Here is a 20,285-nt window from a genome sequence, read left to right on the forward strand (position 1 = left end):
GCCCTAAGTTTACAGCATTAAATATGTCATTTACCCAGCAATTTTTCAAAAATTATTTACAAGGCCTCTATTCTGTGAAAGACAATGAAATAAATCCTTCGGAGACCATAAAGATGAAATAAATGTGTTCGTGTCACATTCTCAGTATTTTCTCGTGTGAGGTTTTGGGATTTCACACAGCGATCATTAAAGTCGGTAACAGCCAGCGATGCGCGTGCTGGCTGTCACAGCAGGTGCTGAGGCCTGTCTATAGGGCTTTGTAGATAGTGGATGCTCAACAGTCACTTGTGGAATAAATAAATTACTGAACAGTTGGCAGTTGATATAAATTCGTCAGCTATTCTTCCTTGCATTTTTTTGGGAAGCATGTGGTGAAATTGATCATATGCTAGTGAGAAAAAGACTGAACCGACAGACAAGGCAAGTCTGGTTTTGATGGTGACGGTTTCAGATCAAACTGCCTCAGACAGAGGTAGGGGGACACAGGCAGTGGTCAGGGGACTTCCTGCAGGTGACTGGAGGTCTCAGCAACTGTTCAGGACTAAGGGGCCTATGCTGAGCCCCACCCCACCCACATGGTCCTGAGAGGGGCAGTGCCCCCTTGGTTGTCTTTTCTACATCTTTTCTATAAAATCGTGATACAATTATCTCACCTGCCTCAAGGCAGGGGCTGACCCTGTGAGGCTTCTCTCTGCCCCCCAGCCCCTCATCTCCTGTGGGAGAGTAGAGCGAGGATTCCCAGGGGGGCCAGGGAGGGTGGCTGCAGGGCCGACCCCACCACCCTCCACTCAGCATCCATCAGTTCTCACTGATTCTTTGATCTTTCCTACAAAATTTCCTACCATTTTTTTTAAGCTCATATAAACAACATGGCACACTGTATTTAAAATCCATTAGAAAAACATATACATCCTAAAATTCAAACAAGCAAAAAACACACAAAGATTATTCACAAAAGAACAATGCTAAAAAAATCACAAACCAAAAACAAACAAACCAAAAACTTCACTAGGAAAGAAAGAAATGTAAAATAGAACAATATACTGTTTTTCATGTATGAAATTGTCAAACTGTTTAAAATTCTAATACTGGCTATTAGAAAGAATGCAGAGGGAGACACTAGTTGGGTGGAAACCAGTATAAACATTTGGAATTTCATAATATATGTGAAAGGCACTAAAAATGTTCTAATCTTTGACCAAGAGTCTATCTGAATCAGACAAAGATGTTTCTCACTGAGCTATCTACATTTCATTTCATCAGGTGGGTGTTTTTTGGGCATTTACCATGATCCAGGCTTTGCTCTAGGAACTGGGGGTCTAGCAGTGAACAAGGGACCAAAAGCTCTGCCTTTGTGGAGCTCACATTCCAGTGGGTCCTGGCACCCCAGAGCTCCCGAGTTTGGCAAGGTGACTGGCAAATGCCACTTCATTCCCTTGGCCTTTGTACCATCCCAAAGTCAATATTCTCCATCTTACAACCGACTACATTTAAACTTGATCATTCATACATTTCTTTAAACCAAATGTGCTGTTTCTCTAAATATTTTTCCTTTTCCCCAATTTTTTATAAAGAAAAAATTTAAACACCAGAATAAATGAAATAGTACAACGAACTCCCATATACCCTCAGCCTAGATTCAAAACACTTAACAGCCTGCATACCTGTGCTTTCTCTCTCCCTCCTCCATTTCCACTAAACCATATGAAAGTAAATTGCAGGCATTATAACACTTCACATTTTAAAAATCCGGAGTACAGCTTCTAAGAATAAGGCTGTTCCTCTACGTAATCAGAATGCCGTTATCACACCTAAGAAAATTCACAACCGTCCCATAATCTATCTAAAATCCAATCTCTATTCAAATTTTTCCTGATGGCCCCCCAGAATGGCTTTCACGGCTGGGATTTGTGAACCAAGATCTCACCAAGTTTCAAGCACTGCATTCGTCGGTTTGTTCTCTTCAGACTCCTGTAATCTAAAACATCTCCTCACTTTGTTTTTCTGACTGACCTTTTGAGAAGCCAGCCTTGTTGACTGCAGCGTGGCCCCCACTGTGGATTTGTGTGACTGCCTCCTTAACGCGGTGTTTTAACTTGTTCCTTTTCTGCCTGTATGATCTTTCAAGGGGAAGTCAGGGCTAGACGCTTCATTAGATGCAGCTTAACCATATTTAGCAAGAATGCCATCCAGGTGATGTGTGCTTCAAATTGCATCCCATCAGGAGATAACTGTGTCAGCTGACCCACTACTCCTGATGCTAAGTTTGATCATTTAGTTAGTGTGGAAGCTGCCAGATTGTTCTGAAGAAAAAGTACGATTTTTCCTTTGGCAACTATTAAGTCATCTGTAGAGAGATCGTTTGAAACCATGTAAACATCGTCTTTTCTTTTTTTTTTTTTTAATTTTTTTTTTTAATTTATTTGCGAGAGAGAGAATGAGAGACAGAGAGCATGAGAGGGAGGAGGGTCAGAGGGAGAAGCAGACTCCCTGCTGAGCAGGGAGCCTGATGTGGGACTCGATCCCGGGACTCCAGGATCATGACCTGAGCCGAAGGCAGTCGCTTAACCAACTGAGCCACCCAGGCGCCCAAACATCGTCTTTTCTAATAACCTGTTAACATCCGTTAATGATCCTTCCTGAATTAACCATTACATTGGGAATTGCAAAATGGGAATGTTCTAGTGTTCCTTCTACTTATATTAGGTGATATTTTCTATGAAGAGGACTCCTCCTTTGTTTTTTGATTTGTTTTGTTCTGTTTTTGAGTATCAGTATGGATTCATAATGAGTTTGTTTTCGGTCTGGTTTTTTTAGTTCAATGTGCTTTTTATTTTTTATTTTTTTAGATTTTTTTTTTAATTTATTTGACAGAGACACAGCAAGAGGGAACACAGGCAGGGAGAGTGGGGGAGGGAGAAGCAGGCTTCCTGCTGAGCAGGGAGCCCGATGCGGGGCTCGATCCCAGGATCCTGGGATCATGACCCGAGCCGAAGGCAGACGCTCAACGACTGAGCCACCCAGGCGCCCCTGAATGTGCTTTTTAATCCATTACTGTCATAGTCTTGATGCTCAAACTGTCACAAATGTAACCAATAGGAGGCCCTTTAAGCTGGCTACTATGTCTCTTTGATACATCTCTTCCCATCATTGAGCATTTCCTTCCCTTCTGACAGAGCAAGATCCTTTATATACTTTCTTATACTTTCTATATCCTAGACCTGCAGTCAGCCAGTTCTCCAAAGAGCCCTGGTTCCTGTTAGTGCAGAACAGTATTTAGAAACCAACATCTGGTGGCTCTGTGTGCTCATTACTCCCGGCAGGTCAATGCCTCTAGGACTTTGCAGGACACACAGCTAGGAAACGTGTGTGGGTGTGTACATGTGCTCAAATGGATACCTTCGATTGCAATCCCACACACGGCGTTCCTCTTTACTCTCCCCATTCTGTGTTGGCATCTCCCCTTCCTAAAAGCGAGGACCCTGACCGTCAACATCAGTACATTGTAGGATATTTCTCTACTCTCCAATTACAGAATTTCAGTCACTCTGCGCCATCACCGACAACAAATCTACCATATTCGTTTCCTAGGGCTGTTGTAACAAAGTACCACAACCTGAGTGGCTTCAAAACAATAGACATGTGTTCTCTCTCAGTTCTGGAGAGCAGAAGTCCAAAATCAAAGCATTGGCAGGACCATGCTCCCTCTGAGGGCTGCAGGGGAGGGTCTGTGTGCGTCTTTCCTAGGGTCTGCAGGCTGTTGGCACCCTTGACTTTCCTTAGTTTAAGAGATGCATCATTACAGTCTCTGCCAACGTATTCACATGGCGTTCTCCTGTGTTTCTGTGTCTGTGTCCAAATTTCTCTCTCCTTATAAAGACCCCTGTTATTGGATCAGGGCCCACCCTAATCCGGTATGATATCATCTTAGCTTTGTTACATCCGCAAAGACCCTCTTTCCAAGTCACGTCACCTTCACAGGTACCAGAGGCTGGGACTTCTGCACATCTTTTCAGGGGACACAATTCAACGCACACCACCTACTGAGTGAAGTTTAGAATTTCTTTGCTTTTTTTAGTCCCAGAAAAGATAGATCTCAGTAATGGTATAGAATATGAAATTCAAAAATTCCTTGAATTTTTTTTTTCTGTGTGGGTATGTTATCAATTTGATAAGTACTTAGGTTCATTGATATCAGTTTATTTTCAATTCCAGAGTCTGGTTTTCACCCCCAGACTTGCAGATTTTTCTTTATTCGTTGAATACGTAAAACATCTACATGGTTTACAAGTCAAAACTATATGAAAAGGTATACCCAGAAAAGTCTTACCCTCTGCCCCACCTCTGGAAGTAACCAACTTTCCTAGTTTCTCTGTTTTCCTTCCTGCACTTCTTACTTGAGATAAGACCAAGAAAATTGCTTGTGGACCTGTGTAACTTCCCCTTCTTTAGTTCACATACTTCATAGGCTTGTTCACGGCGCGCTCCTTTTACACAAAGCTGGAAATCACCCACTGTCGGGTCAGGAATGCCTCCCCATGCTCACGTCTCCAGCTGCACAGTACTCCACTGTGTGCTTTCCTCATAACGTATTTATCCAGTTTCCTGGGTATGTAGGTTCTTTCCGGTATTTTGCTATAAAAAAAATAATGACACAGCAAATAACCTTGTGCGTATCTTGTTTCATAGTTCAAGGTAAATTCTTAGAAATGCAATTGCTGGGGCAAAGGGCAAACTGTCTCCGTGCCATCAGGCTGCTGTGACAGAATACCAAAGTCTCGGAGCCTTATAAGGAACATTTAGGGGGCGCCTAGGTGGCTCAGTCGTTAAGAGTCTGCCTTCAACTCAGGTCATGATCCCAGGGCCCTGGGATCGAACCCCACATCGAACCCCGCATCGGGCTCCCTGCTCGGCAGGAAGCCTGCTTTTCCCTCTCCCACTCCCCCTGCTTGTGTTCTCTCTCTCGCTTTGTCTCTCTCTGTGAAATAAATAAAATCTTTAAAAAAAAAAATTTAGTTTCCACAGTTCTGGAAACTGGGAAATCCAAACCCAAGGCAAAGGATCTCTCTGGAGTCTCTTTTATAAAGACACCAATCCCATTCACACGGACTCCATCCTTATGACCTAATCACCTCTCAAAGCGCCCCCCCCCCTCCAAATGCCATCACCTTAGGTTTGGGATCTCAGCATCTGAACTGGGGGGGGACAAAAACATTCAGTCCACTGCCCATCTGTGCTTCTGTCAGTTACGGGCAAATTCCCTTCCATATGAGATTGGGCAATTTTGCTCTCATCAGCAACGTATATGAAAGCCTGTTTCCCCTGAAGATTTTCAGTTTGATAATAACAGTGGATTTAATCCAGAAAACTTAGAGTGCTCCATCTTTAAGACAAGTGCACCATTGATGGAGATTCACAGGAGGTAGAGTGCTGGGTTAAGGAAGGGACATTGTATATTTGAAGGTGTTCTCAAGGGTAGGAATTTTTCCATTCTGTTCTGTCATTGCTCTGACTCACTGTGTCAAGGAGGCTTTCCTCTCTCCTGGTAAGAATCCATCACTTCTAAGAGAAAATACTCAACTGATGACAGGTTAGAGTCTCTTTCTTTTTTAAGAACGAATGCTAATTTCAAATGGAAGAATGTCTTTCTGGAGAGCTTAAGACCCTCCTCTGAGACCCCTACAAAAGATCCTCATGGTTAAGAAGAAGAGACTATTAAAGACTGTCTTTTACCCTGAGCCTAACAGAGCAACAGGCCTAGAGATCCTGCTGACTCTGTGACAAATAAAAGCCACTCCAAGGGCTGAGTAACATTTTAGCAATAGCGACAATTTAGCATGCAATCTTCACTGCATGGAAAAAATGAGACATGGGTTTAAAATTAGGAAAAGAAGCATCAGCTGGTCAGCTCAGGGGAAGGGTAAACAGTAAACAGGGAAAGAAACAAAAGTGAAATTTCATTTCTTTGTTGGTAAACTGATGCTCCCCCCAGGTAATAATGGTCCCTCCAGCTGAAGGTGCACTTAACTTTCTAGAGAGTAGCAGGTGAAGGTCTGTAGTTAGTGGGTAAAGGACAAGGATCCATGAGATGTTTCTAAGACTGTGACTTACCTGAGGCACTGGGATAATACCAAAGCGTGCCTGTGTGCTTGTGGATGTCCAGAGCCTCGAGGATGTATACAAGGTCTCTGCCCACACAGCAAGGGAGGTGACATCAATCAGGCTGACTCCTGTCTCCTTGCATGGTCCCAAAGGACAGAGAATTAATTCTCCAAGAAAGTAATCAAGCTTTAAGAGAAGCTCGGTGAAGTGCTCCAGGAGAGCCTAAGAGTGAGAGAATACAGCCAGCTATTGGATGGAATGGGGGGAGGGCTTCATGGAGGAGCCGGCATTTGAACTAGCCCAGGTGGGATGTAGCCACCCAGCAGGGGCAGGGAAGGGCTTCGGGCCTTAGGGAGACCTGCCTTTGACAGGAGGCAGTGATTTCTTTTATGACTTCTTTATGACACCGTGACTTCAATTGAAAAGGCAGAAAAGCATCCTGGTTAGAAGTCGTGCTTGTGGAATTATAGAAGGAGAGGGGAATTTCTGGAAAAGGGACTATTTTTATAACCAGGCCAATTAGACTATCAGGTAAGTGCTTTAGTTTTAGAGATGCCAGGAAGTGATCTACTGTAAAATTTGAATTCATGATTCCTTAGAAACCAAAGAGCTTTTTACAAGATTTATGTAATGAATTGAGGTGTCTCCTCCCCACCCCCCCACATCATGTAATTCTAGAGAACACACAACAGCTCAGCCCTCTTTTTCAAGTTCATCAGGATTCTCCACGGTTATGTGAATGCCTTAAACCCATGCTCTAAATTTATGCACATTAAGGGACTGATGTTGTTTTTGAAAACAACTTTTTTCCCCTTGTTACGTAAGTGACACATTTATTGTAGAAACAATTTTAAGCAGGCGAATAGAAAAACAGAAAAATTCCCTGAGAATCCAACCAACTACAAGTACTCTGAAATGTTTTTGCGATCATTCTCGCAGTCCTTCTTCAAATATATATGGATGCCTAAAGTTCCATGTCCAGAAGTCTATTTATAAACAAAATAAGATCATACTACCATCCAGTTTGGGAATCTGCTTTTCCATTCAGTATATTATGGACATCTTTCCAGATTGTTAAATATTTTCTAAATCGTTTTTCATGATACTCCACTTTAGAGATAGGTCCTAATTTGAATAGTCAATCTCCTATCGTTGGACATTTAGGTTGCTCCAAATGTTTCCCTATTAAAAATAACATGACAATAAACATTCTTATAGCTCATTTTTTCCACACAGATTCTTACAGCTTATTAGGATATATTCCTAGAAATAGAATCTCTTCGCTAGAGAGTATGAACATTTGCAGGTTTAGGCTCTGGGTTGCCAGGCTGCCCTCCAGAAGAGTTGTACCAATTCACACTCCCACCCCCAGAGGCAAACGACAGTCTCCAAGCCTCAGCGAACACTAGCTGTTCATTTTTAAAATGATTTGATTGCTGTGTATCTGATAGGTTCTTGAAATATCTGCTTTCTCTTTATGCTCGCATCCACTTATTTGGTGCTAATTTGTACACTGTGGTCGCCAGTTCCCTTATTAGAGTCCTTAAAATAGACATATCAAAAGTAGCTAAAACCTTTGAATTTCAGGGGGAAAAGGCTTGGCTGTGAACGTGATGATGGGCAGTGGAGGACCAGGCACTTGGTCTGACAGCATATCTTGTTCTCATCCATAAAAGAGCTTTTGCAAAGTGATCAATCCCCAGCAAACACGTATTGGCCTTTTCATGAGACTCTAAATCCTTATGCTTACTCCTGGTGACTTAACAAAGAACATTCTCTCTCCTGGGTGTTAAGGCTGAGGTGACTGATTTCAGCAGAAAATGAAAAGTTACCATGCTCCTTACTTCTTGGTATGGAAAATACTTCTCTGAAATCCAGTTACGTGCAATTTTCAAGGAACAGTCCGTGAACAATTTCTCGTTATTAATTTTGTTAACTATGTGCCATTCCTTCAAAGCTACTTTGTTTATGAATGGACATCTTTTTCTTTCTCATTTCGTACCTACACGATTTTGCTACCTTTGGATAATGGTTAAAGCAATAAATTCTTCATTACAACAGTGAATGTATTTTAGTGCTAAATGTAGGCTTCCTAAGTACTAATAATACTAATACTAATTCCTATTTGTATAGTACACTATACTCACTATATATGACTAAATTAGATCTAACTATATAGTTTATAAGATAATTTAAAATGAATAAATTTAAGTGGAAGGAGGTGGGCTAGTCATCCCTTTACAGTTTGAGTTTCAACAAAGAGTGTATAAACCCCCATGGCCACAACCTAAAATGTAAATTATGTGTACTGGGGCAACTCCCTATTTACTCTAAATTTCAGCCTCAACATACCTTGAAAATAACAGTATTTTTGATTCCCCCTTATTCAGGATGTTCCTATTGGTCAAAAGCCCATGACATCACCCACAGCCAAAATTCTTGGACCATATATGTCCCAGGCTTCTTGGTTAGGAATATTCCAAAGAAATTCACAGCCCAGGTCTCCTCTCATTTCCCACAGTTCCAGATAAAGACCACAAGCATTACAGGTTCTTATCCATGAGTTATTTTAGGGAGTCAGCTTTGAGAAATACATTTCTTTCAAGGCCATACGATTGTCTGCCTCTCATAATTGAAGACAGGGCCAGCATTTGTCCCAGCCTTTTAAGGACACTATAAGGACACATCAACCATCAAAATGCTTTGGAAATTCCAATGTTTCATGGGCCAAGCAACAGCACCCAGGCTGCCTCCCACATCTGGACGTGGAGCAAAGCTTGGCCACCTATTTTTGATTCTGAAAATGTAATTCAGCACAGCAATATCAGTCTCCAGCAAGTAAGCCTGCTTCCCAGGATCGCTGAAACCTATCCAGTATTGGCCTAGCTCCTTAAACCAGCCCAAGGGTTCATATGCATCTCTTCGTCCCTCTGAGTTTTTCCCTATTTAACTAAAACTGTAACAACTGTCCACCATAGCAACCATATCAAAGAAAAAGAACAAACACAAAATACTCCTCACTTTACCAAAATAGTGAATCCAGCCTAAGTGGTTTTTTCTTTCTTTTCTTTTCTTTTTTTTTTACGCACCAAAACAGGTCACAGCGACCTCCTCCAAGCTTGAGGCAGCAACCCCAGAAGCCCACTAGTTCCCAAGGAGGTCAGTTAAAGAAATATCTTTGTTGGCCAAAGAAGGACAAGATGTACCACCAGGGAATGCCAATGCTACACTCAATAACTGTAGAAGGAGGACTGGAACCAAGGATACATCCATGTAGGCTGTTTAGGGAACACAGAGTAGAGGCTGGTGATGTTTGCAGACAGCTTACAAGTCCACCCTCACTTCTAACACCAACTGCAGAGTTTGAGGGTCTCCAAACCCACCCTTAACTCAGGTTCAAAAATTCAGTAGAAGGACTCAGAAGTCACTGAGAGCTGTAATACTCACAGTTATGGCTTAGTCCACGAAAGGCTACGGATTTCAATCAGCCAAGGGAAGAGATGCATGGACAGAAAAGTCCAGAAAAGGTCCACTTGGAATTCCAGTTGTCTTCTCCCAGTGGAGCTCTGACCAGGACTCACACGTGTGACAGCCAGGAAAGCTCACCTGAGTCTTGGTGTCCAGAGTTTTCATTGGGGCTCAGTCACCTAGAACTGTTTGGCCACTCAGTCTTCAGCCCCTCTGGAGGTTGAGCTATTATCACCCGGCCCAAAGCCCCCACCTTATCTGGTCCCAGGTCTCCAGGAAAGCAAAGACACTCTTCTTATCAGATAAGCCATCCCCGTGGCTTAGAGATCACCTCCCAGGAGCCCAAGGCAAAGGCTAAATCTCTCTCTGGGTAAGATTAATTCTTCACTTCAGAGAGCTAAATTGATTGCTTTTAACTTATTTCTGTAACATTTATAACCCCACATTTGTGATTTATCTTCATGATCAAAAGTAAGGGAAGAACTCCACCTCACCAGCAAAATACTTCCAAACACCCAAAAGAATAATCGACTTCTGGAAGCGGAGAAATCTTTATATCCATCAGGTATGGATTTCCAGGTTTCTCGGAGCTGCAGTATGGTGAGAGGGGTACATGTTGTCCTTTTCCTAACTCTCTCCCTGAATTTTGGGGGTTCAGTTAACCTCGAGGCAGTAACCCCTTGCAGATTGACTGCTGGGGCTGCCTATGTGGTTTAAAAGTGTTGATTTTCAAAGCAAGTAAAAAGCCTTCAGAGGGTGACAAAAATAAACTATTGTCTTTATGGCTTTAGAAGATACAGGTAACTTAATTAAAAACTATCAAGTACCTGTTTCTAGACGTTTCCAATGTAAATGTAAAGATTATCCTCTTACTACCAAAAAAAAAAAAAAATCCAAGTCGTTTTCCTACTAGATTTAAAAATGTAAATGTGTCTTAACATTTGAGAACCTGGTGACATGCCATGTGACCCTATAAAACAGAATAAGTGAATAGAAATGTGCAGTTCCTTTGTCCACACAATATAGCATACTTACTAGCATATACTTCAAAACTCTGCCATTTGCCAGCTGTGTGATCTTGGGCTTGTCATTTTAACCCTCGGGTTCAGCTGCTTTTTCTGTAAAATCAAAGTGTTGGATGAGATCGTTTCTAAGTTTCCTCTGGTTTTCCCTATTCTTTCCCAGAATAAAGTAACATTTGTAAATCTAAATGAGGGTTCCTCAAAGCAGAGATTGCTACATAAATAAGAATCCCCCTTGTTTCCAATATTTACCTTTTATAACGCAAAGGAAGAAATAAACAATGTTTAGGCTACATATATAACTGAATATTTTTGAAAAATATGCCATTAATATCTTAGCAAATCATATGGAGCACCTACCATGTGCTAATCGGGTATAAATATTTGAAATATTGATCTATATTTTGTGAATGATCCTGAATAAATATTGGTTAAATGGAGATTTTAGTAATAGCCTGATGAGCACTAAATCTGACAGGAGAGAGAATGTGCAGGATTTAGCTTAAAGTTATATGCCTTCAGAACTCAGTGACTTTCTAAACCGATTTTATAATTAGGAGGATATTTTTAGCTTCTTTTTCAATTGGAAGGTTTTATTATGCTCATCTTAATATATGTAATTTCGCTTGAGTATTTTCTGATTTAAAAAAAAATGAATCTTTTCCCCTTGGTGAAGCAAAGTGTGAAAGTAACAGCTTCCAGCTTAGTGTTACATCAAATTTAAGGGCTGGTGAAACCATCCTAAGAGGTAGGTCGTACGGACTGTCCACACAGTGCTCTTCCTTGGGCCCTGATGAAAAATGAGCCATGGAGGGAACCATGGCTTAGTGTAAGGATGGCCCTATTCACAGAGAATTACAGTGCCAGGTAATGCCACTGGTTATTCAGGGGAAGGGGCCTGGTGGGGAGGCCCCCGTGTGCCTCGACCTGCAGGAGTGAGGACTTGACCAGGGGAGCAGAGTTCTAGCAGAGGGAACAGCACTTGCAAAGCCCAGAGCCTGGAAAAGTATGTGGTGACGCTAAAGCCCCAGAGGAGCCGGCAAGGGCAGTGGCCCCAAGGAAACAGAAAAGGAGTGGCATGCTGGTGAAGAGCCTGGTACTGTGCCAGGGGGCTGGTGGTGATGGGACTGCAATGCAGGTTGTTAAGCAGGAAAGGGACCAAAGCAGACCCATAATTTAGAAAAGGGGCAGAGAGAAGGATGGACTGGGGAGAGGTCCAAATGCAGGGGGTGGGGGTGGGGAGTACTACTTTGAAGGACTTTAGGGACCCAGGGGGCTCAGCAAGGCCCTGAGGCATGGGGTGACAGGAAGAAGGTTGAGGCCAGCTCTGGGGTTCTGCCTGGTCTCCTGGTTGGCTGCTGAGAGCAGTGGGGACATGCGTGTGCCATAGTGGAATGTGTAGGAGGCATCACGGCAAATATGGCCAGGGAGCGGATGAAAATGTGGAGTTCAGGAGAGGGTTGTCTGGGATCCGTGGAATGAGTCAAGGAAGGAAAGGGTTTGTCTTGGAAAAAGACCAGGTGGTTGTCATGCAAATAATTTGCAGCCTTAAGAGCAAGACGTCAGACCCCTCCATCGTGGCCCCTCGAGGTGACCAAGGGCGAAGTGGCAGCTTTAGGGATTGGGATTCAGTCAACCTGAGTCCTTTTCCCAGAGTCAGAACTGGGGGAAGGCCCATGGGGGTTCTCCTGCTAGTGTCTGGGGAGGGGAGTTCCCTTCCAGGCAACAAGCCTCCCCTCAAGCTGCTTTCTTTCGCCCCGCCCCAAACTCTCCCTTTTACCACAACCTCGGTGTTCAAGATGGCTGGCTAAGGAACCCGATAGAGCCAACCTACTAACCAGTAACTAAAGCCCTCCCACCAGGATTATTTGCATCCCCAAAGGAGGAATTGGTTAACTTAAATAAATGCCCAGTGGGTGGAAGGTACGGGGCAATGTGCAGAGGAAGATTTTCCACTTTGCTCTGCACGCCACTCCCCACGCCCCCAGGCATCCCCAGGAACCCGCCCTGGCCTGCAGAAGCTGGCCGCTGTCACCGAGGGCCCACCCGGGGGAGCGGGCAGGCTGGCCTCAGAAAAGGACACCGAGGACCAGGCCAGTGGTCTCGCTTGATGAAAATCCCTCTAGATTTCCGCATCACACCGGATCACTCACATTCCACTCGACTCCAGTTAGACCTTTTTGCTGGTTTTGTGTATCCAGAAGTGGATTGAACTAGTTAACCCGAAGGAGCAGATCGCAAGGGCCAATGTGAGCAGGCAGGGAAACCGGGTGGAAGTTTGAGGGCACTTTGTCCTCTTCTCGCTCCCCCATGCCCAACCCCGGCCACCAGACCCTCGGGGTTTCCGAGGGCGGCCAGACCCGCAGGGAAGAGGCCTCCGGCGGTCCCCCTTTCCATAGTCTCTGTCAGGAGCAGGGGTGCAGGGTCGCTTTAAGACCCCAGTCTCTACCTGGGGCTCCCTCAGACAGAGTGAGGACGTCCATGAGGACGCACTCCACTAAAGCTGGGTCCGGGGCATAAGAGGCGGGGGTTCCCGGGCCGGTGCCTGTGGGGGGCAGCAGAGGATGCGCCGCGTGGGCCGGGCGGAGGTTCGAGGGGGCGTGGGGCAGAGGGTCACGTGACCCATACCTTCCAAGTTCGCGGGGCGAGCTGGGGCGGGGAGGAGGCCGCCAGGCGACGAGGAGGGGGCGGGAGGTGAAGGCGCTGGTCGCCGGCCCCCACCCATCCTGCCTGTCCCTCTCCCTGGGCCGGGCGAGGCCGCGGCGGGGGAGGGAGGCGCGGGCCGGGAGGGAGGTCCGGGCTGCAGTCGGCGCCCGCGGGGCCCGGGTCGCACCCAGGCCGGGCTCCCCCGCTCCGCCGCCGCCCGGCCTCGCCCCCGCCGCGCGCGCGCCTCCCGCCTCCCCCGTTGCCGTGGCAACCCGGAGCCTCCAGGCGCGCGCCCGCCGGTCCGCCCGCCTGCGGGAGCGCTCGGCAGCGGCGGCGGCGGCAGCTCCGGCTCGGGCGGCGCGCGCTGCGACCCGGTTCTGGAGCCCACTCGTCGCCCCCGGCCCGGCTCCGAGCCCCCGGCACGGCCCGCGACCCGGCCCCAGCGCCCGCCCGGCCGCCGGCCCCCATGGAGCTGCTGGCCGCAGCCTTCAGTGCCGCCTGCGCCGTGGACCACGACAGCTCCACCTCGGAGAGCGACGCGCGCGACTCGGCGTCGGGACACCTGCCGGGCAGGTGAGAACGAGCGGCCGTCGCGACCCCCGCGCGCCTCTGCGCTCCCCCCGCGGCGGGAGACGCCGACCCCCCGCGGCCTAGCGCCTGCCCCCGGCTCCGCCGCCCCCCACTCCCACCCGCGCCGCGGGTCGTGCAGCCTCCGCGCCCGGGGCTGGAAGTGCGCCCTGGCTCCGGCCGCCGACGCCGGGACCCCTGCCCCGGGCTCCTCCCGCGCTCCCTCCCAAAGCGCCCTAGGCGCGCGCGTCCTGCTCGGCGCCCCCCTCCCCGCGCCGCGTGGCCCTGGGACGCGAGGATCGGAGCCCGAAGGGAGTCGGGGGCCGGGGGTCGTGTGACATCGAACGGCGCGGGGTGAGCAGCGCCGGCTGGGATCTCGGCCGCCGGACCCGTCGGGGCGGCCGGTCGGCGCCGCGGAGCAGGCAGGGCGCGCCAAGTTTCCGACGCCTGCCCGCGAGCTCCGAAAACATGAAGGTTTCGGGCGGGCTGGTGTGGGAATGAATCACCCGGTCGCTCCCTGGTGAGGTGACAAAAAGGGCCTGTGGGGCCCGCCTGGCCCGGAGGGGCGACGGCCGCTCGGCCTGGACCGTCCCGGATAGGGTCCAGTTGGCCAGGGCCCCTGTGCGGACGCCACTCGCGAGCTGGCCAAGGTGTGTCATTGCTTAAAAATAACAGGCCCTGCCCCTCCTTCTCTCTGGCAGCGAGTCGTCCTCCACCCCAGGAAATGGGGCCACACCCGAGGAGTGCCCGGCCCTCGTCGACAGCCCCACCACGCTCACCGAGGCCCTGCAGATGATCCACCCCATTCCCGCCGACTCCTGGAGAAACCTCATCGAACAAATAGGTGGGTGTCCCTGGCGGCAGCCGGGCTTCGCTGGGGAAAGGCGGGTTTCTGGCGGACTCTGAGGGTCCCCCTGCTCCTGAGATGTCGTTGCATCTCGGTGAGCAAAGGTATCTGATGTGACTAAGGAACGTTTTTGACATATTTGGCTCTAAATGGTTCCATCGGCAAAACCACCACATTTCAATAGTGCTATATAATTGGGCTTCAGCAAATGGATTTCTGTCCTGCTCTCCCAAGAGGTGTACCTGCCCAGCCCCTTCCTGGGGAAGGGCCCTCTGTCCCCTTGTCCTTTTTGCCAGAAAGACCAGGGGTGAGGTGCTGCTGGGCCTTGCAGGAGGGGGTGCTGCCTGAGCGCCCCCCCCCCACCCCAGGGGCCCTGGGAAGACCTGCAGAGACAGCAAAGTCTGAGAATGGTTTCTGCAGAGACCCAGGCTCGGCAAGAAGAGGCATGGGGGACTTGGCACAGGGGAAAGTGGAGAGAAAGTGGGCGCCCCAGAGGCCCCTGGGTTAGGAAGGCAAGCCTGGTTTCCCCGGCTTTTCCAGGAACGTGGCCGGAGGTGTGGGGCGCAGCCTGTGTGCGCACCTTCCCCGCCACTGCGGCTCCCGTACTGTATGAATGCAGACAGCGGATTGAGAAGGTGTCCCAAGAACCCGAGCACTTGGATTTAAAAGTCAAAAATTGCTAATGACATCCAGCTAGTTCCCATCACAGTCACTAGAGGTGGTAGTGAATGGGTCATGTGGGTTCCATTCCCTGGGAAATGGTACCAGCTGCTGAGAAAAGCTTTTCGTTCTAAAGTGTTGTCAGTGTAGCAGACGGTTTATCTGTTAAGTTAAAATTCTAGGTTTGGAAAGTCGCTTCCCTAAATACATCGCCATCGTCCTCCATCCCAGACGTTCAGATAGATGCGAAGTGGAAGTAGAGCTTCTGTTGCCCCAGGAGACCCTGCCTTCCGGAGACTTCTGGGGCCAGCCCCCTCTCCCCTGGGAGGGTTTTTCCAGACCGAAGCCAGACAGGAGCCGAGCCGGGCACAGCTGAGGGGGCGGAGGCGCTTCGCTGTGCCGTGCGAAGCGCTGACTCCGGGAATTTGGTTGGCGTCAGGCTGGCTGGTCGCCGTGATGGTGGCAGATTCGCCCTTTATTTGCTGGGGGAACGGAGGGGGGTTGAGCTGAAGACAAAGACTCCTCCAAACCTTTTTCTCCCACCTCTCTGCCACACTGTCCTTTGTGGTGAGGACAACCCCCTCTGCCTTGCCAGACGCTGAAAACCTTGACTTCCACCCTCTTGGAAGGGATCCCCCGCGGCTCACATCCGTGTCGTAACTGGGAAGGACATAGAGTGGGGGTGGAGAGCTCCGTGCCTCCTTGCCCAGAGAGGGAGGCTCTCCTCTGCATCGGGGCGTGTGGAGACACCTGTCCTGGAGGCAGCTGGTCCTGTTAGGCGAGTGGCACAGGCTTGAAGCTGGGCTCTGGCCCGCACCCCTGCTGGCCCCCCCATCCCTCGTCTGGCAAAGTGTAGAGACTGACATTCTCAGGCTTTTCTCCCACTGCCCGCTTCCAGTATCTGCTGGTATAATTGGTGAATATCTTTTCCTGGCTCCTGGGCTGGATCCATAGTAGTTGCTCACCAGCTGTGACGGACGGATGACAGCCCGGAGCTGTCAGCACCTTCTCACTTCCCTCATCACGGACTTGGGGGCTGTGCTAAGCAGAGTCCTACAACAGCCCTCCCTGCTTTTAGCTCTAGGAAGGAGGTGAATCCTTTGCCAGGTTATCCGGAAAGGACCGACTCCTACAACCACAGTAAAATGAAGCAGGGAAGAAAGTAGGAAACGCGTATGGGCATATTTGCAGACCCCATGTTCGAGTCTGCGGTGTCTCCCATGGAGGGCGGAACGGAATTCCTCCGGGACTGTGCACGATACGGTGCGCAGCTGTCATTACAGATCACAGCCCCTGAGCCCCGGCCCTTGGTTTCGCGTGCCCGTGCCCACTGCTGCTGTCTCTGACCTGACAAATGCTTGGCACATAGAAGGCGCTTGCTAAAAAATAAATGAACCCCCCGCCCTTTAGAAGTTTGTGTTTGAGTGATTCAAAGAAAAAAATGACTCTCTTCAGAAAGTGAGATTTTTGAATGACTCCAGGGGCTTTGGCAAGAGGAGCTGGGGACTTACCCTCTTTTGTAGGGCAGCGCAGCCAGCCTGGTACAAAACATTTGAAGTAGGGAAGGTGGGAACTGGGTCTTGTATATCTGCACGAATATACTATACCAGCTGCAAGATTTTACCAGTAAAGTTCATTTTCATATAAAGTTGTGCTTGCTGACTGTACAAAATACAAGATAGGAAAACATATTAAGAGAACAATGAATACAGAAATTTAATCAGTTAACATGTAGCTCCTTAGGTAAAGCTATGCTATTAGTCTGACTTTAAGACCAATAAAAATAAACAGGCATTGAAAAATGGTTACACAATGTGTCAAATAACTTTTTGTAGTCATAGTAATTCCAGGAAAACTGGTATTTAAATTCATATTCTAAATACTTCAGAAAGAAGTAAGAGTTTTAAGAAAATTCTAAAGTTACTTGTGTTGGGAGTCCTTGGCTAAAAGTAACAATATCCAGCAAAAAATGACCGTAAACAATGGCAGTATTTTTTCTCATTTAGAGGTAGAAAATTCTGGAATTTGGTTCATTCAGCCAAGCAGTTACCCAGCACCTTTCCCTCCACCATTCTCGGCATTTGTGCTTCATGTCACAAAATAGCTGCCACAGCTCCAGGCATGGCATTCCCCAAGCAGCCGCATGTAAATGCAAAAAAGAAAAGTTTTTCTTCAGGTGTCTGCTGAGGAAGGACATCTTTTTGGGAAGCCCTTCGCTCTCTTTTTTTTTTAAGTAGGCTCCACGCCCAGCATGGAGCCCCACGTGGGGCTTGAACTCACAACCCCTCAAGACCTGAGCTAAGAGTCAGATGCTTAACCTACTGAGCCACCCAGGCGCCCTGGGAAGCCCTTCTCAAGGATGTAAAATGTCCCCTTACTTTCCTTGGCCGGGTTGTGTCATGCTCATGTCTGAACCCACCACTGGCAAGAGGGAGGGAAGTATGGTTTTTTTCCCAAGTGCTTCTGTTAAGTTTATTTCCTGGCTTTCAGCATATATATGAGCAACCTGTACACTTTGAACCTAGAGATTAGGACTGAGTGCTCTCTGTAAATCTCATAGGGCATATGAGGCCAGATTTTAAGGGAAATTTACATTAGATGTGGACATTTATTTTCTAAGTCTTGAGTCTAATTTCTGTGATTTTTCTCTTGTCAAGGGAATCCCTAAGGCTAAGCCATTATACCACTGAGACAACTGAGAGCTCCCTAAAGAATATTTTCTTTTTTGTTTGTTTATTTTGTTCTGTTTTGTTGCTTTTTGTTTTCCCTCCGGAGAAAGTTTTTTTTATTTTAATTTTTTATTTTAATTCCAGTTAACATACAGTGTAACAGTAGCTTCACGTGTACTATATAACGTCACAGTGGGTTTTGATCAGTCAACGTTCACCCACTTCCCTGAGCACCGAATGGGTCAGCCCCCAGAGGACACCCCTCCCCTGCTAGCTGGGAACCCGGGGTGTGAGGGATACAGGAGAGACAGCCAACAGTGTCTGCCACAATGTGATTTCAGAATTAATATTTCCAGCCCGGCTACCCACAACGCTGATATTTCCGTCTCTTTTCACCATATGTATAACACTGAGACGCTGGAGATAGTACTTACCCATATGTGCCCACGATAGCATGTACAAGACATATTTCTGAACTGTCAAAAAGATGCCAAATTAGACACTTCGGCGAAGCTTCGACACTGCATTTTTTTCCTAAAGTAGGCTCCACACCCAGTGTGGGGCTCGAACACACAACCCTGAGATCGAGAGTCTGATGCTCTGCAGACTGAGCCAGCCAGGCGCCCCAAAGCTGCATTTTTAAAAGGGGTTCAATGCAACAGATATTTGAGTACCTGCTGGGTGGGAGGCTCATTCGCACTGAAAAGTGAATCCAAGTCAACTCGTGGAAACTTGGTTTCTTTAAACCTCTGTAAACACCGTGCATCAGAATCACAGGAGAACAGTTGGTTCAAGGTCAGCACAACAGTTACGTCTTATGCTCATGACTGGTCGTGGTGAATGCAGTGGCGTTAAACTTCTGTCTTTATAGATCTTCAGTCCGGATTGCATTGAACAGAGACTTCGCTTTTCTCTTTCTCGTTCCTTTGTCAGATTGCCTTCCTGTTGTATTCTGCTGGATTGTAACATTGCAAAATCACAGGATCTTAATTTTTTAAAGTAAATGCTGTACTTACCGTAAAGGCTTTATAATCTGGCGTTATGGGGCATAGGAAGCCAACTAATTAGTTCCACAGGGCAGATTTATGGGGCTCCCATTCATGAATATACATGATCCGGCCACATTCAGGTTTTCTATCCTTCCTTTGTCTCCTGTTTAGATACCTTCAACAATGCAGTCAGAAAGGAACAATCGCTAACGTTTGTCTGCATTGTAAGAGAGAGTGCTTTACAAGTGGTACATTTATCCCAGTTAGAATTTTCCTGGGAAAATTATCTTTGTTGTATAAGTAGACATGTCCAGGGGCCCCGAATGCTGTCCAGACCAGTGTGTTCAGCTAGCTGCCTGCTGGACCTCTCTAGCTGGGAGCCCCTCTGAAGCACCTGGATCTCTCTGCTACCCCCGCCCCCCAGCACCAGGCAGTCCCCAGGACCCATCTTCTACCTTAACCCTGTTCCCTGAACCAGGCACGTGGTTCCATCCCTCCCCCGCCCTTGCAGTTCAGGCCTCCATCATCACCCCCTTGGGGAATTAACACAGCCTCTCTCTTCCTATCCACACCCACCCAAAGATGGAGACCAGAGTTGCTTGCCTAAGGTCTCTCGGGGCCTCCCTCTTGCCCACGGAATAGACTGCCACTTCCATGGCATGGCAGGCAGACAAGACCTTAGCGGTCTGACCCCCTCCACTCCTCCCCCACTCCCCTTCTCCCACTGCCTGGGGCCAGGACCCCCCTTTTCCCCTGAGGCTTTCCTACTGTAAAAAGACAGTCCCTCCACCCCAAAACCGGATGTCTGAAATGGGTCCCCCCCCCCGGAGATGCTACATTTGTGCTGATTCATATGTGCCCCCAAGACTTAGAATGCATTTATTTTAAGTACAATTGGTCAGGGAAGTAAGTTTGAAACTGTAAAAGCAAAAAAGGAATGTTTCCTTTTTGAATCATAAGGTTGATGAACTATTGGTTTTTCCTTCAAAAATGAGAATTTACAACTACTCCCATTTCACAAATGAACATACTTGAGTTTTAATATTGAAGCATTTAAGGCTAGGGAAAGCATACTGTTGGGATATTGAAACATAATCGGGACATTTCCATCAACTATGCACACTGGTTGTTAACACATCAAGTTCTAGACTCGTTTGCCAAGTGTGTGTGCGGAAAGCATATATTTGTGTGACTGGATTCTGGATGCGTTCAGGGATTTATTTATTTGTTGGAAAGAACTTCCATATGCTGATCATTCCCAAGGAATGAAGACATTCATTGGGCCGGGTAGAGCCCTTTGTGGGGACAGGCGCAG

The 20,285-nt window shown here is 47.6% G+C and overlaps 1 protein-coding gene across 2 annotated transcripts in view; it reads left to right on the plus strand.

Moving 5' to 3' along the window:
* The window catches only part of NGEF (neuronal guanine nucleotide exchange factor), a 94,690-nt gene that overhangs the window by 43,696 nt on the left and 30,709 nt on the right, over positions 1-20,285 (plus strand). The window contains exons 1-2 of one of the 2 annotated variants that reach the window (XM_081813376.1): positions 13,652-13,811; positions 14,507-14,649. In XM_081813376.1, the coding sequence (XP_081669502.1) occupies positions 13,705-13,811; positions 14,507-14,649 (250 nt within the window). In that variant the 5' untranslated portion in view covers positions 13,652-13,704. Of the gene's footprint in view, positions 1-13,651; positions 13,812-14,506; positions 14,650-20,285 lie in introns of those variants that run through there. The other variant, XM_081813375.1, reaches the window with a different exon arrangement.

This window comes from Leptonychotes weddellii, chromosome 3 (genome assembly GCF_054177405.1).
Source record: "Leptonychotes weddellii isolate Sample4059 chromosome 3, ASM5417740v2, whole genome shotgun sequence".
NCBI lineage: Eukaryota > Metazoa > Chordata > Mammalia > Carnivora > Phocidae > Leptonychotes > Leptonychotes weddellii.